Source organism: Dasypus novemcinctus, chromosome 3 (genome assembly GCF_030445035.2).
Source record: "Dasypus novemcinctus isolate mDasNov1 chromosome 3, mDasNov1.1.hap2, whole genome shotgun sequence".
Lineage (NCBI taxonomy): Eukaryota > Metazoa > Chordata > Mammalia > Cingulata > Dasypodidae > Dasypus > Dasypus novemcinctus.
The window spans coordinates 104,118,466-104,131,360 of NC_080675.1; the positions used below are offsets into that span (position 1 = coordinate 104,118,466).

At 40.0% G+C, this 12,895-nt stretch overlaps 1 protein-coding gene across 3 annotated transcripts in view; it reads right to left on the bottom strand.

Annotated features, from left to right (window-relative positions):
* RYR3 (ryanodine receptor 3) overlaps positions 1 to 12,895 on the bottom strand; it is a 506,364-nt gene that overhangs the window by 253,242 nt on the left and 240,227 nt on the right. For all 3 annotated transcript variants that reach the window (XM_071214091.1, XM_058293854.2, XM_071214090.1), the window contains exons 13-16: positions 7,563 to 7,731; positions 5,712 to 5,847; positions 3,532 to 3,627; positions 2,245 to 2,363 (exon numbers count right to left, since the gene is read on the bottom strand). In XM_071214091.1, the coding sequence (XP_071070192.1) occupies positions 2,245 to 2,363; positions 3,532 to 3,627; positions 5,712 to 5,847; positions 7,563 to 7,731 (520 nt within the window). The remainder of the gene's footprint in view (positions 1 to 2,244; positions 2,364 to 3,531; positions 3,628 to 5,711; positions 5,848 to 7,562; positions 7,732 to 12,895) is intronic.

A 12,895-nucleotide genomic window follows, 5' to 3' on the forward strand; every position in this document is an offset into this window, starting at 1 on the left:
TGTTTCTTTGTCCGCTTCTGTTGTCGTCAGCGGCAGGGGAAGTGTGGGCGGCGCCATTCCTGGGCAGGCTGCTCTTTCTTTTCACGCTGGGCGGCTCTCCTCACGGGCGCACTCCTTGCGCGTGGGGCTCCCCCACGCGGGGGACACCCTTGCGTGGCACGGCACTCCTTGCGCGCATCAGCACTGCACATGGCCAGCTCCACATGGGTCAAGGAGGCCCGGGGTTTGAACCGCGGACCTCCCATGTGGTAGACGGATGCCCTAACCACTGGGCCAAAGTCTGTTTCCCATTAGCTATTGTTAATATTATTGTTTTTATTGTTGCAGCATTTCTAAGGTCTCTTGGGGCTAATAGATTCTACATATTTTGTGTCACTGTCATTATGAAAAACTAGGAGATTTCTGACAACCTAAAGCAGAGCAACCTGCATAGGAAAACATTACCTTGGCATTTTTCAACCAAAGGGAAAGCATTTCAATGAAACTCTGGCCTGCACATTCTTCGAGAAGCTACCACAAATACAACTGGTGATGATTTGAGACCAGGTTTCTCTTTGGAAACAAAAACTGTCCAACTGAATAATTTCTAAGGGAGGACTTCAATTCTTGGCAAGACAGCCTTTACCCCCAAATCTATCAGAAGACTAAAAGGAGCATCCTCGACGAAACAGGTACGTACTAAGATCACATTGCCTGAATTTTAACTACTTTGTCAGAATTTCCAAATCAGTGACTTGGGCTTTAAAATCTTAAAAGACTACTCTGCTAGTACACTTGGGCAAGAGATTTGGTGTTGATTTCCTGGAGAGTATGTCAGATTATTAGGCCTCAGTTTTCTCAACTGAGGAATGGGCTGGATAATCAACAACTTCCCACTAAACGGCATCTATTAAATGCTTTTGGCTTTTGGCTTTAAGAAGTCATAACGAAGATGGTTATTTATTAAGTGCATTATGTGGTATCATCATAAAGAAGCCTCTAGAGTAATCAATCGAGAGTCACTTTCCAGTTAAAATGCTCCTCTGACATCTGCACATAGCTTATGACTCAGGTACTTATCAATTATTCTCATTATGCATTGCAGACAGGATGGAATGTGTTGGAACATAGAGAAGCTGGACTGAACCTGGAGCCTCATGTCTGCTTTGATTTACCACATCGGGAAAGCAATTACAGACCCAACATATTTCTTTCTATTCTCTGCCAAGCAATTTCACAGGTGCTGAAGACCATGCCTTTTCTGCTTCCTAAGGGTAATGCATATGAATAAGCAATACTATGGAAGCTCATTCTCCTGGATTCCCCAAGATGCATCTCAAATCAATAGTACTCCCAAATATAGGTGGGTCACAAAAGCCAATAACCAAGCTGAGGTCCCTCCTTTGAGAAGTCAGGAGTGCAGCTGCTGTCCTTCATGTCTGCTTGTGCCATTTGCTCATGGAATACACTTCCTCAACATTTGATTACTTTGCCTGCCCAGTGCACTAGTCCCCACTATGGTGCAAATGTTGAAGGATCAGGCTGAGGCTTACCATACTTGAATAGATTTTGCCATAGGTCATTGAGTTTCTGAGACATAATCTCATAAAAAGATATTTTAGAATAAGAAACCACAAAAATTGATAAAGTATTCTGCCTTTAATAAGTAAGATAGTGTTATCTCTATTTTACAGAAGGAATAACTGAGGCCCTAAGTCACACAGCTATTTTGTATCAAAGGGAATGACCAGCAGCTTCAGTCCTCTTGCTTGCCTGGTACATTTGACTCATGGTACATCAGATTTCACTTAATAAGCTATGTAACCAAGACTTTCTACTTTTTTTTAAAAAATCTGATTCCTATATATCTTCTATACACAGGTTTCACTACTGTATAGCTGTTTCACTTCTAACCTAGTAGTCAATAAGTTGGAAGCCAGCTCTGTGCAGCTGACCTTGTACAAAGTGTAGAGCCTAGCAGAGAGCCCCACACCGTAAGCCAGGTGTTCATGGCCAATGACGGTGAGTAGAGATTGGGAAGCTGAGTGGAATCCGAGGGAGACATTCCTAGCCCAGTTGGCTGTCTAGTTTGGAGTGTCCTAGGCAAGGAAGGGTCTTTCAGAACCCCAGCTTCCAAGATATTTATCAAAGCCCAGAAGACACAAGCCAACAAGCTTTCAGTAATACAGAGTGAACTACTAAGTGTCAGGGAGGGAAAAGCCATATACAGTCAATTACTGCTTGGGTTTGTCTTTCCATACCCACCTTGTGATTCCGCCCATGCTTATCCAACAGTGAAATGATAGACTTGATGTGGCCTTCTGCTATCAGATTTAAGGCTTCTGGGCTTTCAATCAAGATGCAGTGCAAAACCTCCAAGATACCTACATGAATGCCACAAAAATCATTTGAACATTAAATAACATGAAGAACTGACCATAATTTAGGAAGTGGAAAAGAAAACACCATCCTGAGGGGATAGAAATATCATCAATTCTTTGAATCTGTTAAATATTTTCAGACAGATTAAAGATGCAGTCATCTCTGGTAGGCTTCAGGAGCCCCTGGGGAACCACCAGTCTATAATTTTGAGCTGTGATTAATTTAGCACTAACCTCATCTCCTTCCTCCTGGACAAAGAAACAAACCTTCTAATGGCACAATATAGAGATGCAGCCGGGAAACAGAATTCTTAATCAAACCTAACAATACTTAATTTAAAAAGAGTTACAAAAGCAGATGCAGTTTATTATAAACTGTGAAGGTAACTCAAGAATTTAGATAGTATTGTGTGTCCCCTGAACAAGAATTTTTCTAGAAACCTCTCCAGAGATCACTTTTATTTTAGCTGTGCTGGCATATCAAACAAATAACAAACTGACTCATGAAAAAAGATTTGGCATTGCCACCTATTTTTAGCAAGTTGGATGGTTTTCAGTTGTGAGTGAAAGCATAAGAAATTCTACCTGGTGACCAGCTTGGTACATAGAAAGGCTACACCATGATGAAAATCCAGGAGAATTAGCAGCAAACTATTGAGCCTTGTTGCATGGTCAGTTACCAATGATAACCACTCTCTTGGCTCAGATAGGATGTAAAGGGTGGATTTGGGGGATGAGAGGGGATCACAGTTTCCTTGTATTCTATGGTTGTCCTTCAGCCCTACTTCTAACCAAAATATTTAGGTGGGCAATGTCAAGAGAGGATTTAAAAATCCAGAGCATGACTAGAAGCAGCAGTTAGGAGGAGACTAGACTGAGGCAGGGGGTGTAGGGAACGATTAAAGGACCCAGGAACCAGGCAGTGAAGATGAAGGCACAGACTGAAAAATTAAACAGAAAAGGAAGGCTTGTTAAAGTCTGGGTTAGTGTTGTTAAATAAAGCTGAAGCCATGCCAGTCAGTTTTAGGACTTTATTTCTTTTTGCTGAATAATTATTTGAGGATTACTTGCAATCTAGTGGACAAGAATTCTTAAAATAGTTGACTTTTTTAAAGAATGGGCAAAAGGAAACACTTCACTTTCTCTAGTTATGTTTCCTATTAATTCTTACCTGAGGAAGATTCTAGTCTGTCCAATTTGCTGATTAGCCAATCAAGATTATTAGAGAATTGAGCACAATTGTTTCTGTTACCACGAATGAGAGCAGCTGAAAACAAGGAAACATTTGATCATGTAGGTTAAAGGACATAGCACTTAGGTCATAAGCACTTAGGAAGCTATTCAATACATCACTGCTTAGGAAGGAAAAGCATCAAACGACAATCTTTCCCTCCCTCACCCTTTGATACAATTCTGTCTTCAGAAGAGTATACATCTAGCATTCTCTCACTCACTCAAAAATTATCACTTCCAGAGAATCTGCTGTGTATGTACCAGGCATCCATCCTGTTGCTGGGACTAGAGCAGTGGGAAAGACGATGGGCAGATTCCCTGCCTTCATGAAACTTAGACCCAAGTCGGGGACAGAAACAATAAAAACATCAAATTGTAAAATTACTTTGGATAGTGATAAGCAAGGGAATAATACCTGTTTGATTACTGACTTAAGAACTCACCATCTCACAATGTTTTGTTAAATCGAGGCAGTGCTTTGCTATCCTTCAGTGCTAAAAGGAGGCATCTGAATGAACACAGCTGGAAAGGTTGGTTAAATTAGGTAAATAGCAGCTAAACATGCAACTCTGAAGTATCTGAAACATGAGTAGATGGCAGTGGTTCTCAAAGCATGGCCCCTGGACTGGAAACCTCAGTATCACCTGAGAACTTGTTAGAAATGCAAATTCTCAGCCTCATCCCAGATCTACCATATCAGAAACTCTGGAGCCCCACATCTGTGCTTTAACCAGTCCTCCAGCTGATTCTGATGCTTATGTTTGAGAACCACTGGGGACAATATGCTGTTATTAAATTTTCACCAATCTAGCCCAAGTTCCTTCCCTACACAGGACAAAATAGAGGCAACTCTGGAAAAAGTCCATGTATATTGATTGGCCCTAAGAAGCTTGCCCTTATGCTGTTGGTTTTTAGGGACTGGAGTGTAAAAGAGGCTAGGAAAGTATTTAGGATAAGGAAAGGTCTTCCCGGGGGCTTCTTCTTTCTATGTCAGCAGTGGAGGGCAGAATTCAGCCTGAACTCCTAAGCTGCTTTTTGGGTGGGCTGCAGCAAGGTATTGAAGTTCTGGAGTCAGACTGCCTGGGCCCAAACCACAGCTCCATCACTCACTGCATGCGTGAGACCTTGGGCAAGTTAGGAGCTTCTCTGTGCATCAATTGCTTCATCAATAAAATGGGGATAATAACAGTAGCTACACCTCAAAGTATTGCTCTGAGCATCAAAAAGATATTATCCTCTTTGGTACACAGAGCTCAATGAATGTTAGCCATTATTGCATTATACCAGTAATTAACATATTGCTTTGAATATGAGTCTTATCATTACCAAATATTAGAATTGGAAGAGACTTAACAAGATCACACACTGCAATTGTAGTCCGATCACTGAGGATGGATTCAGACTGATTTCTCTGGAGTCCCCTCTGGCCTGCTCAAGTTTCTATGGGTTTCCTCTCAACGGGACATACACATCAGAGCAAAGCCCTAAAGGGCTGCCTTTTCAGAGTGTCTGAGCAACTATGGTGGCCACATTCCAACACAGGCTGATACTGTCTTCACACTGTCTACCTCCCAACAAAGCAACTGTTTACAGCAGGCACGAAAACATCATCACACACTCAGTGTTGTGAGAAGAAAGACTGGGGGCTGAAATATTCTTACTTCCCCCTGCTTTCTTCTTTCCAACAAAATGGAATATCTGTCTGGCAAGTGAAAAGCAAAAGGGCACAGGTTTAAAATAGTAATCACCCTTCAAGCACAGGTGATATCTTCTCAGAAATTTAGAACTGAAGACTCCATAGACATGTTATTGTTCTGTCCTTCATTTTAAAGATAAGGACATTGAGGTTCAGAAAGCTTAAGTAACTGTCCAGGGCTTCACAGGGAGCTATGGCAAAATTGATTTCCATCTGCTTCCACTCACTGCCAGCTGACTTCTTGCTCCAAGTTTGGAAAGTACAATTAGCTACTAGTTAACAGAATGAATAGCTGAGTTAGAATCAAATGGTTAAGAAAAGGCTTCCAAGAAATGAGTCTAGTTGGTAACTTTGGTTTCCCATGATTCTGTACATATCACCCTCAGAAATCTTCCTAGGGAGAGGGTACCACGTGTACTTACCCAGCAATTTGTACAGGAGGTTCAGAATTTCTTTCCAAGCCATGCCACTTTCTTCCCTTGCAATTCCTGCAAAGTGCGCTACGCTATTGTAGATATTTAAGCGATCAATGCAATTTAACACAAGGGCCAACATTCCCTGAGAAGGAGAGTTAGGAAAAAGTAAAATTTCCTGATTAAGAAAGTAGGGTCCCTTTTTCTCTTTCCCCTCCCAAACCATTCACCTTTTAAAGCTGATAATGGTAACATGTAAATAGATCTTCATGTGCCATTTGTGCTTTGTTTTTGATTCTTAAAAACAAAATATGCATTTTTATGCCTCAGGACCATTTTGGGAGTGAGTCAGCAATCTCTTCCCATGGGTTTGCCTCCATGAGTTTAACTCAAACCAAGGACATACTAAGGAAGAGGATTTGTGAATGAGTTTCACAAAGCCTACTTTTGGTCTGGTGTGAATAATTCTGACTCATTTGGAAATAGTCCTGAATGTACTACCTATTTTTCTTTTAAATCTCAAATAAGCTCAAGAAATTCCATTCAGACATAGAAGACCACCAAGCTTGCTTCCCCCCTTCCCAAAAAAAGAAGGGTGGGGGTTTGGAGCTAAGACTCAAAGAGCATTACCAACTACCTTTCCAGCTAATTTACAATACTATGTCTGTGTTGAGCTGTTTTTAAACAGCAGCAGGGAGAAGATAAATGTAGTTTCAGTAACCTGTAAGGCATACAGAATGTCCCTGAGTCAAAGTTTACTTAGATCAGAAGACTGAACAGTGGGGGCCTGCATCCCACATCGCTAACTCTGCAAAGGCCCAAAGACAAGCCCTCTCCCCAGGCTTGGAGAATTGCAGAACCACCACCATGGCCTGTCAATGCCAGATCAACACATCCAAATCTGGAGGCGGCTTGTGACTCATCTCAGGTCACAGACAGCTAGGGATGGTGCCAAAACTAGGACCCAGTTAGTACTTCCTCCATGTCCAGGCTCCAACCCCAGCAACTAAAGAGTTCAAGGTCTAGCGTAAGACCTCACTGATGTGGAGATAGTGGCCACAGGAGCTGCTGAAGGCAGGGAGAGGGAAAAAGAGGTGTGATATTGGGGCATTTTCAGGACTTTGTGTTCTCCTGAATGATATCGCAGGGACAGATGCAGGACATTATATATCCTGCCCACTGAATGGACTGTGAAAGTGTGCAAACTACAACATAAACTATAATCCATGCTGTGTAGCAATGCTTCAAAATGTACTCATCAAATGCAATGAATGTACCACACTAACAAAAGAAGTTGTTGATATGGGAGGAGTGGGGGGTGTGGAGAGTGGGGTATATGGGAACCTCTTATACTTTTTATTGTAACAGTTTGTGTGATTTCTCTCTCTCTCTAAAAAAAAAAAAAAGATAATAAAAAAAGGCAAGGAAAAAAAAAAGGCCTAGTGTGATGTGTATATTTCAAACCCACATCCCAGGTATTTTAGATTTGGTGGAAACTGGGCTTTTGTATTTTTCTAATAGGTTTCCTAAGTAATTCTGATGTTTCCCAAAATTTGAGAACCACAGCCAATGACATGCTCTAATAGTTGAAATTTATTGGAACCATATTTTGGATAACACCCATGGCACCAAAGCTTTAAGATGTAACCTCGTTCAAATGTGCTAATCATTGCTAACATAAGCAGGGACCAATGACAGAGAAGGTCAGCTTCTAATTTATCCTTTTCTTCACAGCTTCCTCTCTCTCTCTTTCTCTGGCTCTTCCATAAACATGTGTATACATAGAAATGAAGATAAATTGCAGCTAAATTTTGACTCTGGACACACAGAGAATCTCAACTTTTAAATTTTTTCACTTACTTCTTCCTTGAAAAGATTCTGTCTGTTTTTGAGTGAGCGGAGCTTGTTCTGCTTATCTTCATGTTGCATTTCTTCCTCTGGAGGCTGGAAGTAGGCAATCAGGTCCTGTAGGGTCTGGAGGACCTCTTCTATTGGCAGGGTGACGGGGGCAGCTGTGCGATTGTTTCCACTAAAACCCAGGAAATTAACATGGTTCAGGCACAGAGCCTCCAGTAGGGGCCCTAAAAAGTATCCACTGTGTCCTGGTGCCTAGTTAACCACACTGGACACATGCACTGCTTCCCAGTAGTTGTGTGAATAGCTACAAAATGAAATTTGCCAACCAATGGAGCAATAGAAAAGACTATTCAGGTTTCATTTTAAAGCCGTTTTATAAGAAAAATTACTCTTTTCAGTTCTATTTTCAAGCAAATTAAAACCCAACCTTTGATATTTCAGCACTAGTGCCCAACAGACCCCTATTAAATGTCAAATGATGGCTTCTATGTAGCCCAAAGAGAGAATTTGAACTGTGATTAAGACACTGACTTTTTTATCTTTGGCAGATGCTTCTCTTGCATTTACCCTCAATATCTGCCACACACTATCACATCTTTCTTGGAATAAGTTAAACATAAGGCTGGGAAGCTTTCTGTAAGTCAGTCTTTCCTTCCATTTATATCTTTGTCTTCTCTCTGCCTCTCTTCACATGTTTTTCATATCCCTGCATGGACTTTTGCTTAACATTTCTATGTGTGCTCATGCACACACTTGCTTTCCCCCATCCCATTTTGTCAATGCCTCCTTCACCCTCTGTATCCACGTCCCTCCTTCTGACCCGTCTCTCCATGGGTGCCCTTCCCAAAGTCTGTTCCCTTCTGTTCTTTCTCATTGACTGCCATCTCTCAAATTCCTTATTCTCTGCCTCAATATTTCTTTTTCTTTGCCTTGGTGTTATCTGCTTTTCCATCTCTATGCCTCTCTGTTGTGTTCTTCCTATTCTGTAGCTCTTTCTCTCCAATTTCCCAGTCTTGTGATTAATACCTTTGATATCAAGAAACTGCAAACTCCCACAGATAGCAAAGTGAGCTTCATCTTCTCATTCACTTGAGGGGTACAATAGTGAGAACTCTCAGAGGGCAAGCACTAAAGACTAGGAGGAGGAAACAGACCAGGTCCCTGTGGAACTGCATTTTCAGGCCCTGAGTGATTGAGAATTGGATGAATGTGTAAATAACATTAAAGCTTTTCCTTAGTGGTGCTAAGAAAAAAATCACCATCTTGTCCTAAACCAAAAACTCAGTAAGCTCAGAAAACACCCAGGCTATGAGGAGAAAATAATTCCAATTTTGAAAAAAAAAAAAATGCCAGGTGCATGCAATGAGGGCAAAAGAGTACTGAATTATAAATTTATTATAGGCAGGAGTATATGTCTCTCATCAGTATGCATTCAACTTCTGGCAGTACCTGGCCCAGGTAGGTGCTCAGTAAGTGTCTGTGAATGATTATCTGGGATATTATCAGGCACAAAGATGGTGGGGAAGAGAATGATATGAGGCCATGAGGTGAAGGTTTATGAAGTACAAAATCCAATCAGATATGACTTTCAAATTCTAGATTCATGAATGAATGAATGCATTTTTCCACAATATTTTTATTTTGGGTTCAGGACCAGAATTTAACTTTTTTTTTTTTTTTTTTAAACATTTTTGAGTTTACTGGAAATACTAAATTTGGTTAAGTAAAGAAGTGTTTCTTCATGTGGTGGGAGAAGATGAATGCTTTATGGAAGAGCATAAGTGCTATACAAGGGGTTGGAAAACCCAGGTTTTAGTTTTGTCACTGCCATTAACCATGTGACATCTGGAGTGTCTCTCAGCTTCCTGTGTTTCAGTTTCACACCTAGAAAATAGGTAAGATATACTCTGATTGCCAGGGTCCTTCTGGGTCTAATTTCATGTTTGGTGAGTTCTCAGTGCTGGATCACTTCATCTTGACTCTTGTAGAAATATCAATATAATTGTCCTCTACTGTACTGAGGCAGATTTCTTGTTCCTTCAAAGCAGAGCACATACTACAAGCCTGACACTGGGGACAGTGGTGAAAATAGAGAGGACCTCGCAACAGCCTGATAGTGCTCACATTCTACTCTAATACCTTGGGGAGGAGACCTAACTGGCAGAGATAGAGAACGCCTCAGTTCTAAAATAACTAGTTCCTATCTCATCCCAGTCTTCTTCCACTCTATACAGTCATTGTCCCACTGTATTCTTAAAACTATCCTAGGGATTCCTTTTGTTAAATTCAAGTAAGATCCAGGATGATCCTGAATATTTACTGTAACCCCTTATTTATATATCATTTCCATCCTATGGGTAAACTCAGAGGGCAGCTAACAGTACCTTTTTTTTTTTTTTTTTTTTTTTTAAGTAGGATTGTTAAGATTCCTTGCTCTATCATTGTGTTCACTGGGACTATTGGACAGTTCCCAGCAATTGTACAGAAGATGATGAGACAATATAAGGAAACATTAACTTTTTCTTTTCCATTGTTCTTTTTTGTTCTTTCTATCTTCCTTCAACCTTAATTTTCTCTCCTGGAAGGCCATCCTCGACCCTTCTGGTTTCCATTTGTATGTAACATGCACTGTTTGTTTCTCTAAAGTAAGGGGAAAGAAAATTCTATATCTAGTTTCCTTTTTCTTCTTTCCCTTCTCAGTTCTTGCAAAATCCAGGTACTATGACTTTTGCAGCCCCTACCCATCACATTTATTTATTATTCATTAGCCCTCGTTTCATCTAAAATTTCCCTGTGGCTGGAAGAATTGAAGATTTTCCCTTCAAAGGAGGGACTTCGGAGTAGCTGAGTGAGGAGTTCAGCAAATCCCCTCTTCCAAGAAACAATGATAAAATTGGACAAATTATTTAAAAAAAACGATTTTAGGACTCTGAAAATTGACCAAAGTTATATAACAAATTGAGAAATATTTTTAAAAATGACTGAACCTTGGTAAGAACAGTGGGAATCTATGGTGTTTCAGTCTGGGTCCTATTCCTATCCCCTCTACCCCTACCTTAGTGGCACAGAAATTCCAACAGAGTGGGCAGGCCTTGTGTAAGACCACACACAGGCTCAGGAGGGATTGAAGAGCTTTCTTTTCACCTCTGGGTGAACATGAGTCCTTGTGCAAGCAGAAAGTAAAATCCAGGACAGACTTATAAACTGTGTAAACTTTGAATATGTTATTCAACTGTCATGTAGGTCCTTTGGCAAAAGGTAGAAACCTTAGTGGTTCACAGTGTTTAGGCACAACCACTGACCAAATACCGGCTGACCGCTATAGATCCAGGGGGAATTGAAAAATAAAACGAAAAGCCTCAGCAGCTTCACATTGTAGGAGAGAGAAAATTAGTCCAGGTAAGTTACTAAACCAGCCAAATAACCAACAAAAACAAAAACTCAGCAACAACGATACCTCATGGTGTGTTGCTAAAATATTTTATCTAAAAGGTGAAGATTCCAACATAAAATTTAAAAATGATTTCACCCTTACACAGGGAAAATAGTAGTCAATATAATATACCCCTGATGGTGCCAGATGTTGGACTTGGTAAATAAATACCTCAAATTGGCTATTATAAATATGTGCAAAGAACTAAAGGAAATCATATTAAAGGGAAGGCTATGATGTGGACCATTGACTATGGGGTGCAGTGATGCTCAGAGATGAACTTACCAGGTGCAATGGATGTGTCATGATGATGGGAGAGAGTGTTGCTGTGCGGGGAGTGGGGGGCGGGGGTGGTGGGGTTGAATGGGACCTCATATTTTTTTTAATGTAATTCAAAAAAAAAATAATTAAAAAAAAAGGGATTAAATACAACATGACAACAATGACTCAAAAAATAGAGAATATCAATAAAGAAGTTAAGGAACCAAATTGAAATTTGGAGTTGAAAAATATAATTATAATAGAAAAAATCACCAGAGGGACTGAACAGAAAATTTGAGTTGGCAGAAGAAAAAAATGTGTGAACTTGTAGATCAATAGTGACAATCCAATGTGAAGAACAGAAAAAGAAAAAAAGAATAAAAAACAATAACAGAGACTCAAGAGACTTGTGAGACACCATGAAACAGTCCAATATACATGTAATGGGGGTCCTAGCAAGTGAGAAGAGAGAAAAAGGACAGAAAACTTATTTAAAGGAAAATGGTTGAAAAATTTCATAAAATGTATTAACATACACATTCAAGAAGCTTGACAAATTCCTAGTAGGAAAAACACAAAATGATTTATGCCTAGACATATCATAGTCAAAATGTTTAAAAGGCAAAGAAGAGAGAAAATCTTGAAAGGAACAAGAGAAAACCAATGTATACAAGGGAACTTCAGTAAGATAAACAGCTGATTTTCCATCAGAAACAATAGAGACCAAAGGAAAATAACTGCCAGCCAAGAATTCTACGTCCCTCAAAACTATACTTCTATTCTTTAAAAGGAAGGGGCTAGCAGACTTGCCTTACAAAAGCTATTATATTCAGGAAGCACACTTGGCCCAGTGGATAAGGTGTCTGCCTACCACATGAGAGGTCCAAGGTTCAAACCCTGGGCTTCCTTGACCTGTGTGGAGCTGGCCCATGTGCAGTGCTGATGCGTGCAAGTAGTGCCATGCCACGCAGGGGTGCCCCCCACATAGGGGAGCCCCACACGCAAGGAGTGCTCCCCATAAGGAAAACCACCCAGCGTGAAAGAAAGTGCAGCCTGCCCAAGAATGGCGCCGCATACACAGAGAGCTGATGCATCAAGGTGATGCAACAAAAAGAAACACAGATTCCCAGTGCCACGATAAGGATAGAAGTGGTCACAGAAGAACACGCAGCAAGTGGACAACAGGGGATGGGGGGAAGGAAAAATAAATAAAAATAAATAAATCTTTTTTTTTAAAAGCTATTATACTAAAGAAAATCCTTGAGGCTAAAGAAAGTGACACCAGACAGTAACTTGAATCCACATGAAGAAATAAAGAGTAAAGGTAATTGAGAAGGTAAATATAAAAGATAATGTGTGTGTGTTTATCTTTTGTTCTTATAACTGATTCAAAAGAATGCATAAAACAGTAATTATAAACGAGTAATATAAAATACATGACAATATTAACATAAAGGAGGAAGAGAGGAATTAAACATTATTGAAGCAAAGTTGCTTTATTTTACTTGTTAAATTAGTATTAATTTGAAGTAGATCATTTTAAGTTAAATACTGAATTCCCTTAAGCAATCACTAAGAAAATAATTCAAAAAAGTAGTAAAAAAAAAAAAAAAAGCAAAAAGGAAATTAAAATGGTACATTG